General features: G+C 51.7%; 6 protein-coding genes across 6 annotated transcripts; 2 read left to right on the top strand and 4 right to left on the bottom strand.

Moving 5' to 3' along the window:
* Nucleotides 1-769: 769 nt before the first annotated feature.
* EDD37DRAFT_119514 (DNA repair protein RAD50) lies at nt 770-2971 on the bottom strand. Its single transcript, XM_062809309.1, has one exon. It carries the CDS (start codon nt 2791-2793, stop codon nt 1075-1077), a length of 1719 nt encoding a protein of 572 aa, XP_062667380.1. The 5' UTR covers nt 2794-2971; the 3' UTR covers nt 770-1074.
* A 5193-nt stretch (nt 2972-8164) lies between these two features.
* On the bottom strand, nt 8165-9009 carry EDD37DRAFT_119704 (uncharacterized protein). Its single transcript, XM_062809311.1, has 3 exons — nt 8915-9009; nt 8364-8801; nt 8165-8314 (listed from the first exon to the last, which is right to left on the bottom strand). The coding sequence occupies exons 2-3, from the start codon at nt 8733-8735 to the stop codon at nt 8201-8203; spliced, it is 486 nt and encodes a 161-aa protein (XP_062667379.1). The 5' UTR covers nt 8736-8801; nt 8915-9009; the 3' UTR covers nt 8165-8200.
* A 1518-nt stretch (nt 9010-10527) lies between these two features.
* Nucleotides 10528-12684, bottom strand: EDD37DRAFT_119529 (concanavalin A-like lectin/glucanase domain-containing protein). The gene is made up of 4 exons (XM_062809310.1): nt 12297-12684; nt 12216-12244; nt 11460-12160; nt 10528-11409 (listed from the first exon to the last, which is right to left on the bottom strand). Exons 1-4 carry the CDS (start codon nt 12450-12452, stop codon nt 10889-10891), a joined length of 1407 nt encoding a protein of 468 aa, XP_062667378.1. The 5' UTR covers nt 12453-12684; the 3' UTR covers nt 10528-10888.
* Nucleotides 12685-16344: 3660 nt separating this feature from the next.
* EDD37DRAFT_119473 (uncharacterized protein) lies at nt 16345-17621 on the top strand. The gene is made up of 2 exons (XM_062809308.1): nt 16345-16648; nt 16715-17621. The coding sequence occupies exons 1-2, from the start codon at nt 16559-16561 to the stop codon at nt 17480-17482; spliced, it is 858 nt and encodes a 285-aa protein (XP_062667377.1). The 5' UTR covers nt 16345-16558; the 3' UTR covers nt 17483-17621.
* Nucleotides 17622-18985, bottom strand: EDD37DRAFT_119469 (uncharacterized protein). Its single transcript, XM_062809307.1, has 4 exons — nt 18833-18985; nt 18603-18773; nt 18376-18546; nt 17622-18314 (listed from the first exon to the last, which is right to left on the bottom strand). Exons 1-4 carry the CDS (start codon nt 18876-18878, stop codon nt 17761-17763), a joined length of 942 nt encoding a protein of 313 aa, XP_062667376.1. The 5' UTR covers nt 18879-18985; the 3' UTR covers nt 17622-17760.
* A 1826-nt stretch (nt 18986-20811) lies between these two features.
* On the top strand, nt 20812-23174 carry EDD37DRAFT_612005 (uncharacterized protein; the record flags this gene model as incomplete). The annotated part of the gene is made up of 2 exons (XM_062815324.1): nt 20812-21078; nt 21126-23174. 2 exons carry the CDS (start codon nt 20812-20814, stop codon nt 23172-23174), a joined length of 2316 nt encoding a protein of 771 aa, XP_062667375.1.
* Nucleotides 23175-23791: the final 617 nt, after the last annotated feature.

The raw sequence follows: 23791 nt of genomic DNA, 5'->3' as shown, positions 1-23791 counted from the left end.
TACTCGATATTGTCTAATGGGCTATAGAATGATCTGAAATACCTCTCAATATCACCTTTCGAAGCCTTGTTGCTGTCCACGACGAATCCATCAAATAGTAATATCGCTTGTCTTCAATCATGCTCAAAACAACAATGCCATGTCAATTGCCATGTTTCATGCCTCACGAGCCTCTTTGTCGCTGAGGCCCAATCAACGCGAGTTGGCGGTTTGACTCCATCGAGCATCGGCGATGAGCCTTAAAGATCCGCACTGTCCACACTGCCAATGCTCTCCACTCGAGCCACCAACAAATGTGGTGGAAATTACATGCGGCTTATGAACGATCTTCATCAGATTCATCTCTGGAAGACGGTGAAGATCTTCTCTCTAAACTTGGTTTACAGATCTTGCATCTTCCCGATTTTCCCCAGGCTCCAATCCAGCATGTCTAGCAGGAGCCATCCCCACGCCAAAAATGATTAACACAATTTTTCGGGTATTCGCAGAAAAGACTATCAATTGGTAGAGGTATGGGCTATGGCTAAGCAGGTGACAGCTTCCATTCTTTCAATATGATTAAGAATTGTCTTAAACTCTCCAAGAGACATACGATTAAAGCTTTCTGGGACACAGAGACATTGGTACTACTTGCGGATGACCATTTCCGAATGACGTCACCTCAGTCGACAAGCATCTCTTCCGCGAACGGCAGACTATTTTACTTTTGGCATGATACAACATGTTTGTTTGACGACAATGCAGTTGAAGAGCGAGATCAAGCGAAGTGAGCTAGGCATCTGCATTAACGGTAAGTTGAAGCAAGCAACTTTCTGGAAGGTAAGCAGGGCGAAGGTTTGATATGACTGCGTTGGTAGAAAGAGAAGGAGTATGTTTCGTGTTCTTGAATTATTGTACAGTCTATTCATGAGCGTCATGTCTATCTTCATCCGAGCGGAGTTAAATCGCCCAGTCCTGTCCATGAATACATTCTGAAACAGCAACAAACCGTCCGTTCTCTCCCAGGTCAATAATCCGGCAGAAACGCCAATTTAGCAGGAAAGCAGTCGTCCAACCTCATTACATCCAACTCAATCACTGCGCTCCATCGCCCTCCTCAACTTTGACCTCCTTGACTTTGCTGCCCTGGATCAACCCCTGCTCGGTTTCCAGTCCGACATTCAGATCATAAGATTTGATGAACAGGCTTGCAACGAGGCAAACCGCCGCCAATGCAGTAAGCACAATGTACACAGTGCGCAGACTGTCCGTGTATGCGGTCTTGAGCTCCAACTTTCCCTGACCCGACGCAGTGTTCTTGATGATCTCAACCAGAGCAGCAGCATCCTTGGCCAATTCTGATGCTTGGGACGCGTAGGTCGGATACGCCTGCAAATTCTTGACCATCTGATTCTGGAAGATGACTCCGCCAATCGCCACCCCAAGAGCCTGACCGAAGCTGCGGAAGAACACAAACATGGCGACTGCAAACGCCATGTCCTTGGCGGTGCTGGCGGCCTGGAGCGCGAATTGTAGCGAGGGGAACAGTATGCCCAACCCAAGGCCAGACACGAGGTCGATGAATATCCACTGCGGGACTGACGTGTCTACGTCAAGAAGGATAAGCAGCCCCAACCCGAGCACCGACACGCACCAGCCAAGCCAGACAGACCAGCGATATGCCGCAGTCTTCGTGATCATCAGGCCCGTCACGACGGCCATGGGCGCGACGGTGAATGTAGCAGGGAACAAGGCCACGCCCGAAACGACAGGCGAGTATCCCTTGACCGCCTCGAAGTACAGCGGCTGGTAGTATAAGATGCACCAAAGGATCATGCCGTGCAGAGTTGTGGTGGCGTATGCAATGTTGGCGCTGCGGTTGGAGAACACAGATAGTCTCAGCAGTGGTTCAGCTGCGACATAGGCCTCGAAGAAGCAGAAGCCTACGAGACCCAGAGCGCCGACCAGTAGAGGCACGAGCGTTCGCCACGACGACCATGAGTACATGACGCCGCCCCAGGTCAAAGGGATGAGAAAACTGGTCATGCTGCCGACAAACAGGACAGAACCGATCCAGTCGACGCGACGCAACTTGGCGGCAATGCTCTGCGGGATGACGTTCAGGCGCAGAAACAAAGGCACCATGACACCGCCGATACCGATGAAGGGCAAGTTGAGCCAGAAGATCCAGCGCCACTGGACATCCGCGAAAGCGCCGCCAATGATGGGGCCAGAGACACTGCCGATGGACCACATGCCTGCTATCACGCCGGCCCATTGGCCTCGCCAGCGTAGAGGGACAAGGTCGGTGACCACGATCTCCGTCATAGCAATGATACCACCACCGCCGATACCCTGGACCGAGCGACCGGCGAGAAGGAGGCCGAAGTTGTTGGACAGGGCTGCCATCATAACTCCAACAAAGAACAGCGTGATCGAAACCATGATGACTGGCATCCGGCCGAAGATGTGGCTGAATGACGCAAAGTTGGGCTGGAAGACCGTTGAGGCTAGCAGGAAGGATGTGCCCGCCCAAAAGGCTTCGATGGCTGAGCCGTGAAGCTTCTTTGCGATGATTGGCAATGCGACACTGATTGATGTGCCGTCCAGTGCTACCATTAGTGTCAGGACTGACAGCGCAGCAAATGCCATGAGAAAGCGCGTTGAGACATTGAACTCGGGAGGTTCGTTCGTGTCATTTTGCTTTTCTGAGGATATTGACACCGAGGACGGGGTGTTCTGGGACTGAGGGAGTGGTTGTTGCGGTGTCTCAGTGCCCTGCGTGGGCAGGACGCCTGCGGTCTGTGTCGCCATGGGTGTGAATGTTCTTGAGTACTGACGAGGACAGGAGTGCAATATTTTGATCAGGAAGTTTTGTTGCTTGTTGAATGTTAATCAAGATTTGCTGCGTGATCTAACCCTTGAGGACGTGCCCCCGACGAATGTTTTGCAAGGTATCTTGGTGTTGTTGTGATGAAGTTGTGGAATAAAGAGGCGCAGGCACCATCTTGATATACTTGGTACTATCTCCATCGGCCAATTCATACTTGGCGTCCTGGACGAAAGTGTTGCCCGTCCGAACATTGGGCGGCCAAACATTGGATCGTGTCGCTATACCGAACCCGTTTCGGGCGTAAGAAGGATTGACAAGGCTGAGAAATCTGTACCCGTTACACGGTGATGATTGGCTGATGATAGCGACCTCTGGGGTAATACACCCCGACTGCCCGGCGGGGAGATATTGAGCCGACTACGTATTTCGTATTGCTTCGGCGTCTGTCCGTGGCATAACCGCACTGCAATGCTGTAGGTCTGTGACTGGTACTTACATTTGATGGATCATTGAGCATGATTAGGAAACTGTGAAGCTCCTCTGGCAAGACATGACTCCTTTACTGGACGTACTCGTATACACAATGTATAGTATACGAGTACGTTGACAGTGGTCTCTCACCACCAGTATTGCCATGTGAACGGTAGTCATCGATACATCGAATAAGAGCGATGTCCTCCTCTCATAGAGTCATAGTATGCATTGCTCGCGCTCAGAGATATCATCATGCCGCTACTGCGTAGTATCTTAGACGCCATGCTGCATGGCGCCGGACAGTCGTAGGCGCTAAGAGGTTGGCTTCGCGTGGCCAGACATGTTCATGTGGTGACATTGCCCACGAGTGGCTGCCTGTTCTGAATACATTTTGGACCGACCGAGATCTTGTCCGACCGAGTCGGCCTCTGTGGTCAACCAGAGCGAGTCGGCGCAATTATTCACCACGAACAGAAGATTAATGATCAAGTTGGAACGGAGACTCGAGTCGGAGGAACAATTGCGCCGTCTCCCAAATCACGTGATACGCGCTTTGTGGTACAGAACCATTCATCACAAAGCAAGTATACAAGTTGAGATACTTTCCGTATCGCTTCCATACACATGTAGCATCTAGAATAGATGTTGACGACGTCTGGCAAGTCGTGTCACCACGAGCCCCGAATCTGACCTCATATCACCACAGTCGACCATATAATCTCATCATGGACACCGCTCCCTGAAATCCATGGAATTGATACATTTTGCAATCGTCGCAATCGATGGGAGGTTCGCTCAAGCCATGAACAACAAAGGTCGGCAAATGGCCAAATAGCAGTCGGTCAATGAGTCAATGTAGGCCATTCACATCATCCTCCTTCCCTGTGTGAATATATCACATTTGGCCAACGTTGCGACTCATTATGCTCGCAATGCTTCTCGCTTCTGGCCTTCGACGCTGTCCACTCGATTGACCCTGACTTTCAGACATTTGGGCCGATGCTTCAAACCCGTAATCGGACTTCTTCCCCGTCTTTGGTCTTTGCTCAGACTTGTCATTCCAATCTTCTTCAGCGGCAATGTCATAGGACTTCATCCTTTTGTTCCTAGCTTTTGTCGTTTCTCCATTGGATACGCTGTCTTCAGCCTCATGCGATTGAACAACGCGGATAGGCTGCTGAGTAGGATCTTCAATCTCGGTTCGGAAGCACATGTTGAGGGACGGCCACGGAAGACGGTAGAGAGATATGCTAATGTGGTCCTCCGACTTGAAATGAGTGGGTGCGATTTGGCTCTCAGACTTCACGCGGGTTTGATTCCGTGGGTATATGCGATCGAGTTAGTAGTATATATCTCAGTCAGTAGCAGCAGGCGAAGAAGGCAAAAGGCACATCGACTGCCAAACATTTGGCCATGGGGACCCAAAGCAGCCTAGAGCATTGCGCACCGGCAGCACGGCACCATGCAGTCGTGAAAGTCACCAGATAATGACGCGCACTACGTTGCGGGAAGCGACTGATATGGTCGCGATATCAGGATAGCAAGTAGCGAATGCGAAGGAGGCGATGGAATGGTGTGACCCATAAGTTTTGTGGTTGCCTTGACCCCGCAGTTGCCAGTGATAAGCTTCTTAGGCGCATCTTCCAGGCCATCTGGCCCCAGAACTTTTACTGTCGCTACTGGCCTGCAGGGTATCTACAATACAAGTCACGGGACTTCGCGAACCGAGGCAAGTACGCGACCTGCCTCAATGCGCGTCACTTGCTAACCACGCGTTGACGACGACTCAACCTCCACCGTCATTCAAACATGGCCGCGCAGCTCTTGAGCGGGCTCAATGCCGCTCAAAGAGCTGCAGTCACTTCCAAGGCAACAATCTTACAAGTTCTAGCACCACCAGGTTCCGGCAAGACCAAGACCCTGACCTGCAGAGTCGCCTATCTCATTGCCCATGCAGGCCTCAACCCACAGAATGTCATCTGCTGCACCTTTACCATCAAAGCCAGTCGTGAAATGCGAGAGAGACTCAGAGGACTTGTTGGGTGCGAACTAGAAACCAAGCTGGTGCTTGGGACTTTTCACTCCATCTGTCGTCGCTATCTCGTTGCATATGGCCATCTCATTGGCATACCCAAAGGATTCGGTATAGCAGATTCCTCCGACAGTCTCAGCATCATCAAGCGCATAGTCAAAAGCCACAACCTATCAATCGAGCCGAAAGCTGCAAGATCTAAGATATCGAAACACAAAGCCCAGAATAGGAGATTGAATGATTTGCCCAAAACACCGCCAAAGCAGGTAGAGAAGCAAGAATTCATCACGGTTTTTCACGAGTATGAGGCTGCTTTGGCCACATCTAAGCTTCTGGATTACGATGACCTGCTTTTACGCTGCGTCGACCTCTTGCGAGCCTTTCCAGGTTGCGTCTCCAATGTACAGGCTTTGCTGATCGACGAATTTCAAGACACAAATATCGTACAATTTGAATTGATGAAGTTATTGGCAACAGCCGCGCGAAAAATCACAATCGTTGGTGATCCAGATCAAAGCATCTATGGCTTCCGGTCTGCCGAGATCGAAAATCTGCGGCGTATGAAGACTTCATATCCTGAGACGGTCGTTATCAACCTTGAAGAGAACTATCGCTCTGCATCAGCTGTGTTGAAGCTTGCCCAGGACGTCATCGAACAAGACACAAATCGACCACCTAAACGTCTGAAAGCCACTCATTGTCATGGTACTCGGCCTGTTCTTCGACGTCTGCCAAATCCGAACGAAGAAGCGCTGTGGATTGCTTGTGAGATCAAAAGAATGACAACAATGACTGGGAGTCTTCTTCAGCATTCGGACTTTGCCATTCTGCTTCGCTCTGCATACCTCTCCCTGCTAATCGAGAAAGCCTTGACTAGTTCAGGTATACCGTACCGCATGGTTGGTGGTCAACGGTTTTTTGACCGCGTTGAGATAAGAATCATCATTGACTACCTCCGCACAATCAGTCATCCAGACAATAATCAAGCTTTGGTCTCAATCATCAATGTGCCTGCACGCAAGATTGGGGACAGCACAGTTGCAGGACTCATGAAAATGGGTGAAGAACGAAAGTTGTCCTTGTGGGCGGTGGTCCAGAAGGTCCTTGCAGGAGATCTATCCTTTGAGAAGAAGCTCACCAAGCCTGCTCAGCAGGAGCTTGGACGCCTTGTTACACTCATTCAGAATGGGAGAAAGAAGCTAGAGACATTGCTCCCGGCGACAGTACCCAGCAACCTGATCGATTTTGTTGTGTCAGCGTTGGACTTGGAGAATTACCTGAAGACGAAGTACAAAGAAGACCACGAAGACCGGCTTGAGAACGTCAAGGAGCTGATCACTCATGCTTCCGAAGTACTGTTGCAGGCCTCTGAGGAAGAACTAGCAACGATTGATGGTTTAGAACGGCACGCTGCGAATGGTGGTCAGGACGTGCTTGCGCAGTTTCTGGCCAACATTTCTTTGTCCACTGATAAGGACAATTCCGGGGAAGGGAGCGACAAACCTCGTGTGACCATCTCTACCATCCACTCTGCCAAAGGCCTGGAATGGCCAGCTATTTTTATTCCTGCTGTTTATGAAGGTTCAATCCCCCATTCACGATCCGAGGATACCGACGAAGAACGACGGCTGCTTTACGTCGCAATGACTCGAGCTCAGGCTCTTCTGACCATGAGTATACCTCTTACGCAATCCAGAGACCAGACAGAGTCCTCATTGACTCAATTCCTACCCTCTAAGGTCCACCACCATCTGGCACAGGCAGGGCCGCTGTTTAATGACAAAACGATCGCGGACATTGCCAAGATTCTTCGCCGCCAGCCTCCATCTCAGGAAGATCTTGTGAAAGGGCTTCAGAGCATGGGCGGAAATGACAGTGCAAATGATGATATCTGGCCTGCTGATGGTAGTCGACGACCGTTCGCCATGTCTCATTCAGATCTACAGGCAACACCCGCATTTGGTATGCCACTTGCAGACGCTGTGGCTGCTGCACAGAAGCAACCCTATTCGAATTTCGCGACTTCAGGTTCATTGACAAGTTACGGAATGTCCACCACAATGAGTGACCATGGAGCCTTCTCTACATCCAGTGTGACCATGGGATTCACTACCGCAAGTCATCAACTCAAATCCAACCCACCTGCTCTGGAAAGATCTTCTTCAAACCCGGACCCGCCGCGAAAGAAGCCAAAGTTAGCAAAGTCGTCCTCAGCCCAGGATAGCATTGCGACTTATTTCTCGAAAATGGGCAGTCAGCTGCCGCCACAAGGCCGAGTGGTTCTCCCAACACTCAGTGACCAACAACTTTATGGCTCACGCCAGCCGCCCGTTATGACGGCTTCCTTTGATGGATCGCACCAGCCGCCTCATGCAGGTGACAAGCCAATCCCAAAGGAATTGGCAGCGCACAGACTTCATCACTTTGGAAATGCTTTCGCGCAGAAGCGACCATATCCACTGAAGGAAGCAAACACAAACGTCAAAAAGCGTTATGTGAATCTATACAGCTCGTCGCCTCCACCTCCTGATCTCAATGAGGAAACGAAGCCTGCTGCTGGTGACAAGGAGAACCCCATTGCAATCGATAGCGTAGCCACCAAGCAAAACGAGACACTCTCAGGCCAGGTCAGTGCTCCTCTGAAGGACTACGTTCTCAGCCAACCTGCAACAACGATGCATACAACCAGTATGTCCACGATCGGCCGAAACGGATTACAGATTGCTGGTTCTGGCCCTACCATGAATCGGGGGAAGACTTTGGGTGTCCGGCGAACATTTAATGGATGGGATAATCGGAAGAACAAATGATCTAGCCCCTCCATACGGTGTGGTTGTGTACGGCGGACCTCGTTGCCGGTATTGGTTACATGAGCTATGATGTTATGATACTTCTCTTGCAGTCCGTTCTGGAGCTTCGATCAAGGCAGGTTCGCTTAGGAGGATCAGGACCGTTGTCATGGAGCCACTTATCCCGATGATGGCTAACCCAGACACCTTTGTCATTGTTAGAAAGTAGTATTCCATGGACTTGAAGACCACCCACTGCAAAGGCCATCCGATTTAGAAACCTATTCTCGAAGTGGTCCAATTTGGCTGCTTGAGTCTCGGAAAAGGTGTTGAGTTGAGCGGAAAGGGTGTTGAGTTGGGCGGAAAGGGTGTTGAATAGGGCAGCAAGATTGTCGCCGAGTCCTTTCATTTGAATGTTCAGATTAACATTAAGGTGCTGAAGCTCTGGTCTCCATCCGAACAATTCCTTGTTCAAGTAACTGAACTTCTGATCAAGAGAGGATGACGAACGAGCTTCAAGGGAGGGATTGCCATATAGCGGTCGTTCGCGAGTTCTGAAGGTTCGGGTTCTGACTGTAGGAGATTGAGGTGTTCTCTTCCGTGCAAGATTGGTGGTGAACCGCCGCATTTTTGCGATGTGTACCGTGCGACTACAGTATGTGGTCTAATACGCGTTCTTGTGATTAGAAGCGAGCTGGACAGAATAGGGTGAGAAAGTTGGATACAAAGAGGAAGGGGTGGACAGAGCAGGAAAGTCAGGTAGACGTACAGGAATTCGGCATGACCAGTCGTTTTTCGGGTACTTACACTGGCACTGGCAGTGGTAGTGGTAGAGTTTTTCTGTTCATGTGCAGATCAAAGGACCGAGTAAACTATTGGTGAACTACACAAAAAGCGAACAGTGTTTGGAACGGTAGAATGATAGGCTTGATATCCGAAGAAAAGTGTCAAGTATTGAAATAGTCAATTAGCTGTCTGGGGTATTCAAACGAAGTAACGAAACCTCCCCTTCGCATATTCTATCAAACACCACACATTATCTCTAGATCACTCATTACACCATCTACACCACGAATGCAAGAGCCGCCGCTCCTGCACCAAACAACGCCAGGACATTCAGTCCGGTTCGGTCCGCAGCGCCAGTGTACGTGGCGACCGAGGGCGTCGTGCTGGTTGCGTCGACGGCCCAGGCTCCACTTGCAGTGCTGCTGGCACTTCCTGATCCCGACGATCCCCATCCATCGGAGGAGCTTGCAACGCTCACAGCCACAACTGCAGTGGATGCCACAGGTGCGACGGTAAGTGTCTCCTCGACGGTCGCGCTTGGGCTGGAGGATGCTGATCCAGACGCTGAGGCTGATGCTGAGGCGGATGCTGATACCCACGACGAGGCGTCTGCTCCCCAGCTGTCGCTACCACTTCCGCTTCCACTGCCGGTCGCGCTGCTGCTTGCAATGCCGCTGCCACTGGCGCTGGCGATATGCCACGTCACCGTCACAGTCTCGGAGCTAGGCTTGCTGCTTGTCGACGCTGGCTTCGTGGTGGTGCTGGCAGTGGCGGTGCTCGTAGCTGGAACCCAAGGGATCGTGCACACCACAGGCGTTGTCACGGGCCATCCTGAGCTTGGTGTGATTGTCGTGACTGTGACGGGGATTGTCGGCGTGTACGAAGTCTCGGTGCAGCTTGTGATAATGGTAGTCGTCTTGGTCGTGTAGCCTGTCTCACAAGGCTCGATCCAGGTGGTTGTCAGCGTGATGGTTGTATAGGAGTCGCCGTCGGACCAGTCCAGCCAGGTCTCTGCTGCTGCGCTGGTGGTGCTGGCAGTTGTGTGAGGTTTGGTCGACGTTGTGGTTGACACCTCCCAGTCAGCCCATGTGCTTGGGTCGGTCGTAGTCGTTGTTATGGTGGTCCAGTCAGCCCATGTTCCGGCCTCGGTGGTCGCGGAGGATGTGGTCGTGCTGCTTGTGGTGGTCGACTCGGTCCAGTCTTCCCAGGTGGTTTGGCCGGTGGTGGTGGCCTGGCTTACGGCGTCCACGTCCGCGCCGTTGCTGGTGGTCATGGTCCAGAGGCTTGAAGTCGTGGTGGTCGCGCCTACTGCACCTACGGCATTCCCGTTGGAGGTGGTGGTGTTGGGGTAATAGGCGAACGAGCTGAAGCTGGATGTTGTCGAGGTGGTGGTGGTGGAGGTCGTTGTAGGGCTGGTCGAAGTGCTAGTACTGGTGGTGCTGATCCCGGTGGTAGATGTGGTGCTAGTGCTAGTGCTAGTGCTAGTGGAGGTAGTGCTGGTGGTAGTGCCAGCCGTAAACAAAACAGTAAAGGTCACGATAGTACCATCACAGTTATCACCAGCGGCGTCAACGGTCTCGATCTGCAAGTCAGACAGGAGACAGAATTCTCGCTGAGAAAGAGTAAGCGCGCCAGAGGCGTCTATTGACCAGACGTAATCGACGGGTTCGGTAGTAGAGACCTCAAGGAATGCAACCGCGTCGTCAGAGGTAGGGCTAGAGCCAAGGAACTCAGTGCCATAGAGGATAGTACCGTCGTCGCCAGTAACCAAGGTAGCAGCATTAGCTTGGCTACCCAACACAGCGATATCCTCGGCGCTGATGCCAAGGTAGTAGGTATCACGCTTGATCTTCTTGGTATCTGGAACGGTAACCACGACATTGAAAGTTTGGCCAGCGGCGAACGAGCTCCCGCTAGACGTTGTGGAGGAGGTGGTGGTCGTCTGGCTCACGGATCCTACGGCGTTGCTAGTGGTCGTGCTGCTGCTCGTGGATGTCAAGCTTGAAGTAGACGTTGTCGTCGAGGTCGAGGTCTTCGAGGTGGTTGATGTCGAAGTGCTCGTAGGAGTGGGCTGGACGTCGTCGAGGTCGAGGTCTTCGAGGTGGTTGATGTCGAAGTGCTCGTAGGAGTGGGGCTGGACGTCGTCGAGGTCGAGGTCTTCGAGGTGGTTGATGTCGAAGTGCTGGTAGGTGTGGGGCTGGACGTCGTCGAGGTAGTCTTCGAGCTGGTAGTCGTGCTCGTTGGCGTACTCGTCGTGCTCTTGGTGGTGGTAGAGGTGGTAGTGCTGGTAGTCGAGGTAGTGGTGGTAGTTGTGGACTTAGTGGTGGTAGTCTTAGATGTGGTGGTGGTGGACGTGGTGGTCGTCGTGCTAGTCGTGGATGTGTACACCTTGACGTAGTTGACATCCCAGTACGCTTCAGAGAATTCGGTTGGGTTGTCGCCGTTATAGACGGAGCACGAATCTCCGTATTTCGCAGCGCAACCACTGCTGGTCCATGTTGCACCAGCCAAGTCACCTGTGAAATTGTCAGCAAGGGATAACCAGGACAATGGTGAAGAAACTAACCGCAGAAGGTGGTGTCGAAAACGATCTGGTGGTTTTGGAAGTTGGAGTCAATGTCGCAGTCCGGTCCGTTGAAGATGGAGAATGGTAATCCCCAACCGGTAGGATCCGGTTTACCAGATGAAATGTCGGATGGAATGCTGCCTCGAGGGAAGAAATACACCTTGATAGCATCAGAGGTCCAGAGCATTGCGTAGACACCACCACCATTGTCGTTGAAGGTACTATAACTGTCTGACCCGCCATCAAAAGCACCACAACCAGCACCGTTGGTGGATCCGTCGTCGTAGTAGTCGCAGTCATCGCCGTTCGAGATACCAGTCATGTTGTTCGAGCTTTGAGAAACAGTGCAGGTACCGCCTGTATGTGCCGATGACAGGTCCGCCGCTTGGATGTTTGAACCCTCGATGATATCGACCTCGCCCTCCGAGGGCCAGGTGCCTCCACCCAGAGTCCAGAATGCAGGCCACACAGAGCATCCATCGCTGGTCGTTGTGGTAGGAAGATGTATGATATCGGCAATGAAGAGACCGTGTGTCCATCTATCATTACTCGAAATTCGCACGCTAGGTCGTCCAACGCCGTTGACGTTGTAATAGTCGGCGCTACCATTGTAGGTGTGTGTGTCGTCGACTCTCATCTGAACCGAACCATCGTCGAAGGTGATCAAGCCTGAGCTCGAAGCAGTGTCCTCGTCCACATAGCTGGGAAAATGTCAGTGTCTGCGGAATCAAAAGGCAGTGGATCGATATGCCATACGTGACGAAGCCGTGACTTGGATCAGCCTCCTGTGATATGGGTCAGCTTGTGTCCGATCTCGCGCCAAGGGTTTCTGCCTACATCAAAGAAAGTGAAGCCATCAAAGAAACTTGAGCCGGAATATTCGGTATCCAAAGCATAGTAAGTGGAAGAAGCAGCGGAAGCCGAAGCAGCGAAAAAGGTCAAAGCAGAAACGAGTGTGGTGCTCGCCCCCAGAAAGAGTGATGAGGACGGCATGTTGAACGAGAGACTGAAAAGCACAAGGTAAAGAGCGACGGCGACAAGAAGCACGCAACAGAATGGAAGGGAAGGGAGGAAGCGTGAGGCATGTCTGGTGGTATATGTCAAGCGACCGAGCGGCAAAGCGCCACACCCACCTCGAGGGCGACCTACCGAAAGCAACGAGGTGCATTGTCGTGATCCGAATGAGGAGGCGCAGACAATGGCAAATTGATTCTGCTCACGATACGGAGTCCCGCCGAATTGGTTTGAAGTGTTAGAGTGACATGAGGAGCCATAACAAAGGCGCTCTGAGATCAAGCCTAGACGAGATTTGCGTCGTTTTGACTTGAGGCTGGCTGAAGCACAGACGAAGTAACAGCGGGATGGCGGTGTCGTTCAACACTGTCGCAGAAAAAGTATCAGTCGTGGATAAGAATAGCCGAATGCCATGATAGTCCAGGCGCCAGCAGCGGAACATCTGCGATGAGACTGGTGCTAGGCGAGCCAGACCTGGTACTAGATCATCTGGTGCGCACCGTCGAGATTGGGTGAAGAAGAAGCACAAACTGAAAAAGGCTAGACGTTGTAGACAGGAGAGGAGATCGATATTCGCCATCAGGGGCCATTGGAGTCCAATTTCAGCCTTGTCGTAGGGGAGCCAATGAAGATGGCCACCTAGACGGCGCACGACCGAAAAAGGAAACCCCTCAATTTCCCCCGACTCGTTTTGACAGCTTTTCTTCGTCGCTTCCATCGTATCCGGCTAACTTCGTATCCAGGAGATGGCATCACAAGCCTCATTAACGCCTGCCTACACGTGCTCGCGTCAAAAGGCTTGCATCGACAAGCAAGAATCAGGAAGAACAACCAGAGGCGCAATCGAGTCCACAGCTAGTCCATCCCAAATTCGAGACTCAGATTCGATCTCTGTAAGTGTTCGCGGTCAAATTGAGGACTTCGGCGTTCCCGACGAGGATCTGGTTTGCGTTATGAAAGCCTGAAGACAGTGAACACCATGGCTTGCGTGCGTGGCCCGGGGAGAATGATATGATCAATGACAGCATTCGTTGTTGATGCGATGGTCACAGCGGCGTCGGTCAGTGTCAAAGAATAGATCATTGTCTTCTGACGTGCACTTCTGACACCTCACTTCAACACATATATATTCCGATGCCCACTGAGGGCAGCATCACAGACTCGGCCACGCAAGCGACTCCAGTGTAAACAGCGCCTAGCCGCACGGGCGCCGACTCTCGATGATCACGCACCTCGGCATCAAAGTACGGTAAGTATCAGCCCCAATTGTTGCGCGCAACAAGGCGCGGACCGTATCTTACTCGGCACAACGACTCTCGTGAGGTTTTACCGTCGTACTTTATCCACCGCAGTATCGCCCTCGCGACCGACACGTTCGTTCCGAAGGGCTCCATTCGGCTTGTTGTGCTGGACACAACCGAGAGCACCGATCTTGCTCGTCGTAGGAATTCCCATGTATTGGCGAATCTTCAGTTTCAGTTTGTCGAAGGTGCGCAGGTCGAGACTGCGTGGGTTCAGGATTGACATGCAGCCTCCAGGGACAAGTGAGGGTCCTTCTTGTTGAGAGGTGCTATGATCAAATTCCAGACGGATCAAGCTTGGGAGTTCCCTGGGTAGGTCTGTCGCGCACCTGACGGGCACTTCATTGACCATACCACTGTACGTCCGACTCACAAGGAGTTTGGACGGCTGAGACGCCTAAGATGCGACTCGGGTAACTTGCCTATCTGGTCCACGCGACAACGCAAGGCAATTAAGAGGCAGAGCGTGACAAGGCTCACACAGATGCACTTCTAGACAGCATTGAAACGTTGCGGTCATTGATCGGGAACTCGGTCTGGATCAAGGGCTTAGAGATGTGCAACGATGCGCCTGGCATCTTCTGTACAGAACTCATTCTTGCTCACTGGCATAGCGACAACACACCTTACCAGGTAAACAATGATGTCCAAATGGCAGGCACCTGAATCACAGCGCCTCTAAATCAAAGACTCAACGTTTGTTGACCGCCCTTTCGACTCCGTCGTGATCAGGTCCATCTCAAGAGCGTCCTCCCGTAGGGTATCCTGCATCATCCCGCATTTCTGTGGCGGCGGTCTCTTCAAGTGAAGCGAGCCGTGGGTTGTCAACTATTCTCAAAGCCCACTGCCTAGTACTTCACTTGTGCTTCACTTAAAAACTCATCTGCCCTTCTACGCAGTCGAGACATTCATCACATCAAGCCCTTGTCCTGACATTTCAGCCCTTGCTGTGTTGTCTCGCTTAAAAGCGCTCTCTACTTACACAGTGGTACACCCGTCTCAACAATGGCGAACCCGTACTCATATATGGGCGACCCCCGGCATGTCGATCTCGTCGAACACGATCATGAGAGCAAAGAACCCATCTACAGCATTCGAATGGTCCGGGCTTTAGCGATTGTTACCATGATCTCGCCACCTTCCACGGCTGACTTGTTCCATCCCACAGACGACGAGGCCGTCGAGGAGCAAGACATGGACGCCGAAGATCTCCTTTACCAAGCGTGCGATCGTACCACTATCCCTACAAACCCTCGCGCAAGAGAAGTCTTCGGCTTCGACATCTGTCAGTCCGAGCAGCAAGCGAGCTGTCTCCTAGAGGCCTACAGAATGGTCAAGAACAAAGGCATCCATCAGAAAATCCTCGGCTCGTGGCGCACAAAGGCTACATTGGAAGCTCACGTTGGCGCCATCGTTCAGGCTCCATCAAGCACCCATGGGCAACCCTCAATGCACGCTCACGACCCTCTCCAAGCATTGCCCATCTTGCGAGTCCTTGATCAAGACATGCAGAGTAAGTTTCTCCGCGGGTTGGAGGCACACTCCACGTCAAAGGCTGAGTACTAACCAAAATTGACAATTCAGAGACAGCCAAGAGTTGGACAAATACGAACGACTGTTGAGAAGCAAAATGAAGGAATACCCAAACTGTATCAAATGCGGTGCTGTGCATGGCCCTGTCGACCAGGCGAGTCAGCAGACACTCCTTCGTTGCGGAAGATGCAAGAAAGTCCGCTACTGCAGTAAAGAGTGTCAGACGGAGGACTGGAATGTTCATAAGAGCGCTTGTAAGGAAGCTGAACAGGCTGACAACTGAAGGGGAGTTGGACTTGTGGCAAGCGAGTATGTGGGATGCAAAAAGGTGCGCTTTACAATGAGTTAACAGTAGGGCAACGCAGCGGCAACTATGCAGGTTGAAAGCTTGAAGCATTTATGATCGTGTCAACAAAGGCCACTGTGGAAAACGTGTTTCGAAGAGCAAGTATTCGTCTTGCAAGGAACTGAGATCATGGCAGGTGTTCAAAGAAACCTGGAAATCATTGTCATAACACTATGCACTGCTGTGTCTTCCTTGCTATGAGTGCTTGTCGTGCACTACGACTCTGGGAGGCGGAAATGAATTTCCACCCCCATGGGAACTTAGGCGTACCCAGCTATCAGCTACGGCCTCCCTAGCCTAGTGACCCTATCAGCTACCCCGCCATAACAAGAAACGCTATATGGAGCTAATCGCAGGTTTAACTTACTTAAAGCAAACCATGATATAATCTTCCCCCGCGAGGCATGATATTTATTGCTGTCTTTCTCCATTTCCAATTCGACTGCCGACCATCTCCATGCCCTGGCCAGGCACATGCAATATGCCGGCAGCGGTGAACGGCCAACCACAACAGCACAACCAACCTGCACCCTGACCTAAACCAGGCGTCACTTTTCCGCGAGCCACGTTGTTTGTTCCCAAGTTTCTGCACAGCTTACCACGTACATGTATGGTCCCTCAAGAGCCCCTCTCCATGCGAGGCACCCACGAGCAACATCCCGGTAGGTCGGCCTTACAAGTTGTTAGGACTATGCTACACTTGCAATTCGCCTGATCCAGACACATTGCCTTACTTGCTAGCCAGCCTTACCATCATCGAAGGATCGCAAGGCTGTTTTGTTATTTCTGCAGCCTGAGATCACCTTGCTCGTGCTTTATAACCCCTCACTGTCTTTTCTTGTCTTCCCAGAAAATCACCTGGCGCACGACAAACTTTTCCCGGTGCGAGAACTCGACGCCGATAAATGTGGCGTGGGAAGGCCAGGCAGTCCGCAACGGCAGGCTGGCGGCGCGATGAGCAGAACCGCATGATCTTACTACTAATTCCCCCACAGGTAGGTACCTCAAACCAGGCTTTCACAAGTACGAGGGGGATCCGCTGACAACCAGGTACACTTCAGGTCAGACTAGACCACACAGAGAAAACACCTAATCACCGAACATCTGAGCCAGCGAGACCTGACACCGCAACCATAACCACTCTTCCCACCGAACTCATCCACATCGTCGTCGACTATCTCCATCCCGTCGACCGCGTCTGTCTAGCCCTCACCTGTAAATCCTTGGCCTCTGCCGTGCTCTCGGCTCCGCGGCTCTGCCCGACGACATGGTCCCGCTTCAACGACCAGCGCTATAGCTGGCTCCTCCCTGAGTCCTACAGCCTCATTCTCCGACTCGCGCACGGTTGGATACCGAAAGACAAGCTCCGCTATTGCTGGAAGTGTCACAAGATCCTGCCGCGTCAAGCAGAGTACTTCCGCAGGAGACTGATCTACAAGAAGAATCCGAAATGGGATGCGAAGTTACAAATCCAGAAGTCGACGTGGGAGCACATGTCGAAACGTGATAGATACAAACATTTGATTGAGATGTGGTGTGGCTCCCCAATGGAGGACAGTAGCAGTGTATACTGCGACTTTTGTCGGGAACAGAACCCTGCTGCTCCCCTGGTTTACCCTGTTATATGTCCTGTTTGTATGGAACAGGAGTTGACATTCCTCTGGAAGATACCGCGGAAGCCGTGGCTCAGAAAGATGCTAGGGAAAGTGTTTGTGTTCATGTGCAAGTCTGTCGGTGTGGTGATAGGTCTGGTGCTTGGAGTCATCGTATGGACGATCCGGTCGGTGTATACCCAAGGTCGCAAAGGCTGGAAAGCAATATGCTGCTGAGGCCCGGGCAGCGAGTTGGCCAGATATGAGCTATGACGCATTTGCTATTTGCAGCGAATTTCTTACAGCAGGAGAATAACTACTGTACGTCTGCAACGACAGAGAAGAAACTGCAAGTCAAATTCATTCAATTGCTGAGACTCTGACGCCGGAGAGAAAAAAAGCAACTAATGAATCCAAACATGTTAATCGGGTATTCTTCGAGTTCAAGACCTTGGTGCCTCACAACGACAGTTGCTCTCTCATCGACGTCCGTTTGTCCGCCCTTGACAAAACACTCATCGAACCTCATGAGGAGCGATATGATCAGGATCCTGTCCCAGTTGCTCATTGTGGTCGTGCCCCATGGTCACGGCATCATAGATCGCAGTATGACCGCCGACATTGGTACTACCTGTAGCATGACTGTGTGTCGAAGGTCCCGCCTCTGCTGAGGCAGCGGTGCTCCTCTTGGTCAAAGTGTCGGACGTCGAGATACTGCCAGTACGCCCTGGACCGCCAAAGCCCGTGTCCCCGAAGTTGACCGGTGACGGTCCCGGGAAGGGTTGGGGTTCCGGTCTGCTTTCGATGGGAGCGAGCATGTGGCCCTGGTAGCCGCTGTGCGTGTGCGATGCGGAGGGTGCATGGGCATCAGGTGCGACTGCGGAACTGCGACGACGACTCGCTGCTGCGGAGGCACCGCTTGCGACGCCCGATATAGAAGTGCGGTTGCGACCGGCAAGGTGGGCGAAGGGGTCGTCCGAAAGCTGGAAGAGGGATTGTTTGCGTTCGCGCACTTCGTACTGTTCGGCGGGAGTCATGTCGGTCTGGCCGACTCCGGATATTTCGGCGTCTAGCAGCACAGCATTGTCAATTTTGTGCTGTGTCAACAGACGGTAAGTATGGATACTGACTGGACACTTTCTTCCTGTTATAGTAAGGGTCATTCGCCGGCTCCATCCCTCCTTTCTTGCTCGTGCTGAACTTTCTCACGTCGACGCCGGTCACGCTGTACTTGCGTTCGCGATTCAGGTACTCTTGTTCGGGTGTGAGGCCGGTCGCGCCTATGTCGTGTATCTCGGCATCTGATGCTGGTGTCAGTGTCCTGGATTCTTGGAAACGGGTTGAGAAAGGTACAAACTTGAGATGCGTTTACGACCATAGTAAGGATCGTCTTGAGGCTCTAGACCTCCTTTCTTGCTGCTGCTGAATTTCCTGATGTCGCCCCCAGTAACGCTGTACTTGCGCTCGCGGTTCCAGTATTCTTGGTCCGGAGAGAGGCCGGTGACGCCGACGTCTCTGATCAATTCGTCTACGAAGCAGATTCTTAGTGGCTCATTCAAGTGGGAGACAGGTTGGGAATGAGCATACCAGGAACGGGTTTGCGGTTGTAGAATGGATCTGCTGTCAAACCCATCTTTCAATGTCGCCGTCGTGAAGGCTTGCGAGATGTGTCCAGCAAGAAAGCACACGCAAGATGAATGCTTCAGGTGATGGGGATAGTCGCGTGCAAGGCCGCTGTATGTACAACGAGTTTTGGAGGGTTGAAATGAATTGCGATAACACGAAGGGGAAGGAAAGGCAAGGGGATAATATGGGAAGCACCAGATCAGTGCAATCAACTGCTATGGATGGCTAGGCTTTGGCCGGCTATACCCTCGTATCTTTCATGTCGTGCAAGCGTCATACTACATGACCGCTTTCTGGTCGTAAGATCTCATGACGGTGATCGTCAGCCTGGTATCGACCCCGCCCTTGACCTCCAGAAAAATGAGGGAGCCGGCGCCTAGGGTAGCCCACATGTAACTTAATCTGGAGGTGGGCATGGGGAAATCCGTGGCGAAGGGGATTTGAGCCTATGAACGCCTGAGAAGCTCCTCTTGGAGTCTTGGAGTGCCCGGAAGACCCCATTTGTGACCCATATTCAAGCGAGACGCGTGGGCCATCATTGACGTACCTGGGGTATCTCTCATCGTCCTCGTATCACCAGCTACTCCGAAGTCTCAAACACGATTCGACATACTGTTGTCCTTTTTGTGCTGAAATGCTGGCTCGGGTCTCGAAGGACAAGTTACAACGGTGAAGCACGTTGCAGATGTGCAACCCGCGTCATCTTTTTCATGCTGGTCGTCACCGCGAAGTGTTGTCGCCGAAAGATGTTCCTCGCGACCGAGAAAAGGGCCGATTAGAAAAGGCTTAGAAAGCGACCTCCGAGTCCGACGCAGATCAGGCGAGGAAAAGGCCGCCATGAGCCAGCCATGCCAGCAATCACGAAACTGCGCGATCAGCCTTATTTCTGCGTAAACCTACTTATCTGCCTCGTCTCGGGCGCCGCAATGATAGAGGATCTCTGGGAGCAGCTCATCAGTTCAGGACAACGAGACAAACAAATGCTGTGATGAAAACCATGCAGCTAATGTTGTTCTACCGAAATAAGCATGGCCTTAGAGGATAATCGAGAATGGCCTGCCATCTGATCTGAAGTGAGGCAGATATCTTGTCAAATCATCGGTGGCTGATTATCAATTTATCATCTTCAACGATAGTAGAATGCATGGTGCGAGGAGCGTTTGTCCGAGAAGCTGTTACTGTCACAGTAAGTTAGCAGCGCTGTGGGCTCTGCTCGGGATTTCGATCGACAAGGAAACCCTCGGCTTTTATGGCGGAACCGTGGATCTCCCGCACGAGAAAGAATGGGAACTCTTCACACCTTTTTCTTTTCTAGCTTGCTAGATCGATCTCACGGTATCTAACCGGTCATCACGTCCCGGGGATCTGTTCTTACACCACTGAAGCCTTTTGTGAGGGCTTTCGTTATCGAACTTGAACGTCATAGTAGCGTTGCTCCTGATGCGGAAAGAAAGAACAGGAGGTGTCAGCGGAAGAAGTCAAAAAGAGTTCAAGGACTTTGTTGCACAACGACAGGCAAAGACTGCAGAAGCTGTGGAACGATTTCAACAGACGAGAACTCGATCAAAGTGTTAAGATTGAAACGAGGACACTTTCCAAATATCAAGCAGAAGAGACGTGCAGCCAGTTCTCGACGTTGGCGTCTTGCCTGCTAAATGGCATACTCTATATGGACAACATGGCTCCTGCTGGAGGGCAGGTGAAGACTCGGAAATATCGTCTCTGCTCAATTGAGAACCGCACTGGGAGTGCACCCGCACCGGGGCAGTGACAAAGTGAAGATTGTCAGACCGCATCTCATCTTCTAGTGACTCTTAATGGACAACAGCCTCTCCTCCTCGCAAATGATTCGGGATTCGTGCTTCTTTCCCTGCTGCTGTGTGGCCTTGGAGTCTTTCCTTTCCTTCACAGTTGTCTGCTCCTTCCCTGCTTCTGCAACCATGGAGGTGTGTAAGTACTACCGTACCGGCTCCTGCAAACGTGGAGATAAGTGCAAGTTCTTACACGATAACAATGGCGCAGCGCACACTGAATCATCAACCCTGCGCGCAAACGCCGAAGACTTCGTTACTCCCGCTCCTCGTATGTGCCACTTTTTCAGCAAGGGTCGATGCAGAAACGGCGATGCCTGCAAATTCTCTCACTTGCCGCTCAACAATGAGGCACCGCAGTCTGACCAACAGGAAGGGTCAGCAGCATCGGACGATGTAAATATGTTCAACCTGACTGCATGCTCATATACTAATGTTAGTAGGTCTTGAGACATGCCGACCCTGCCGTCCGAAACCCTAATATTCAATTGAGTATGGAAGGAGCAGTTGTGCAATTCGGCCCAGGTGCTGAAGTTCAAGATGTGCGATTTCCGGCCCTGGAGGCATTGGTGACTGGCAAGCTTCGGGGTAATACACCAATGACAAAGGTTCAGATTCGTACAGTCTGCTGTTCCTGGTTCAATGCTTCGAAACTTGCGTACTTGCACTACAAGAGTCCCACATGGGCAAATTCTGCAGCAAAGCGGTTCGAGAAGAAGTTCGAAGGCAGACAGGTTCAAACCAAGATCATACCGCCTCCAGCTCATCACGGAAGCAAGACGTCGATATGGTCTGTCAAGCTGGGTAATCTGTGCGCCGACACCAACGAGGCACAGCTTCTGGATATACTGAAGAACCTTCGTCCAGAGAAGATGGCTTTCGGCAAAGCAACGTCACATACGACCGTGGAGGAGGCCATTTACTCGGTCAAGCAGTTGCTCTCCCAATCTGGTCTGAAAGTGGAAGCCTCTGACGCCATCCAAACACCAAGCGGGTCAAAGACGAGGTTGTTTATTCGGTTCAAGACGTTCTCCGATGTACAGCTAGCCCTGGACCTCTCCGGTACACTCCCGCCGAAGATGGACTCAAAGGTTTACGTCGAACAAATGACCACCGTCAAGATTCCGGTGCTCGAAGAGATGTATAGCGTGCTTGGTTTCGCGATACAGAAGCTGCAAGAAGAGAAGTCTGATGGTACACAGATTTCGATACATGATGATCAACGCCACAAGCCGGTGAGCATACGAATCTATGGGCAGAAGTGCAAAGGGGTTGCCAAGGTCAAAGCTGAAGTGGAAAAGCTATTGAAGGGCGAAGTCGTGCTGCACGATGATAGTACCATACTCTGGGACGACTTCTTCGGTATTTCCGCTGGCTTCTCCTACATACGTAGTCTCTCGCAGCCAGGCAAGCTCTTTGTTTATCGAGATGCGCTTAGACGACAGCTTCGCCTGTACGGTTCTGCCGACCTCAAGCAACTTGCGCGTCAAGCGTTGTTGACCTACCTCAAGATCCGTGGCCAGTGTCTACATTGCATCCCACTTGATGGGGAACTCTGGCACACAGCTCTCCATGGTGGTTTCCGACAAGTGATCAGCAGATTCGGGAAAGAGAAAGCAAAGCTGGACATCACTCAGACGCCTCGGCTGCTTGTCATCCAGGGAAGTCCAGAGGACGCTCAAGCAGCCCGAGAAATTATCGCCGCGGTGGCAGAAGATGAGAGCATTGGCACCCGAGACGAGGAAGGCAAAGAGTGTCCTGCGTGTCTCTCTATGGCTGAGAACCCGGTCGAACTGAGCTGTGGGCACCAGTACTGTCGAGACTGCTTCGAGGATCAGTGTCGGGCCGCTGAAGTCGGGCGACTACCCATCATTTGCTATGGCGATGAATCGAAATGTCAAAGAGCCGTACCTCTGGCCGCGTTGCAAGAGGTTTTGTTGCACGAGCAGTACGAAGACCTGTTGTCTTGGTCGCTGAAACACCATGTCCGCTCACATCCAACCACTCTATCTTACTGTCCTACACCAGACTGTCCAACGATATTCAGGCTTACGGACGAAGCCATGGCGTTGCCTTGCGAACATTGTCTGACCTCGATATGTACCAAATGTTGCACGGCCAGCCATGAAGGACTTCCATGCGACGCCTCAGACGAGGAAAAGTCCGTAGAAGGCCGGAAAAATCAGCAGTATATGGAGAAGAACAATATCCGGACATGCTCGAACTGCCGAGCTCGAATCTCAAAGATAGAGGGCTGCTACCACATCGCGTGTGTCTGTGGGAAACATTTCTGTTGGCTGTGTGAAGCGGTCTTTGACAGCGATCCCGAGTGCTACGGCCATCTACGCCAGGTACACGGTCGGATCAGCGACGAGCATGCCCATCTCGATGATGAGAACGTTGATCCCGAGGGCGAGGATGATGACCTTGATATGCAAGACCCTCACATCCAAAATCTGTTACTTGCTGGCTTAATAGCCATCGGTCGATGAGCAATCCCTAGTGATTTGAGAAGGAATGTGGAAGTCATTGCAGAATATGTTGTAGACATGACTGCATGGAGGAAATAATTGCACGTTCGTCTTCACGAGACTGAACAGACTTTATTGGAAGCGAGTGTTTCAAGATGATCGGCAAAGGTCAATAGGTCCAAGGTCAACTATCTGAGTAGGCCAAGCCAGTGTTTACTAGAACATATTGTGAACCAAAGGAAGTCCATTGCAAGCAGGTATCATGAATTGAATACCATCAAAGGTCAACTATGAGAGTAGACCAAGCGAGTGTGTAAGAGTACATATTGTGAACAGGTGTAATACAACGCAATCAAAGGCTTAGACTTTGTATTGACACATAGTACGAGGATATCCTCGATAGGGTACAGCTCTGCATCGAGAGCACGACCAAAATTTTGAGAGGCCAGATGACAGACGCGCCTGGGCGGACCATTCTATCTCTCCCAGCGATAATAAAACTCCTTCTCCCATAGACAGAGTGACATTCTTCCTGCCTTGATCCTGGGTAGGATACATCTTGTACCCCTACCCAGAAAACCCCAACCCGAAACATAACCTCCTTTTGGCCTTCTAGTCAGACTCGAAAATAGTGAGTC

Source organism: Exophiala viscosa (assembly GCF_022695815.1).
Source record: "Exophiala viscosa unplaced genomic scaffold EDD37scaffold_10, whole genome shotgun sequence".
NCBI lineage: Eukaryota > Fungi > Ascomycota > Eurotiomycetes > Chaetothyriales > Herpotrichiellaceae > Exophiala > Exophiala viscosa.
Note: the sequence above shows the minus strand (reverse complement) of the source record. Positions and strands in the feature narration are given on the sequence as shown.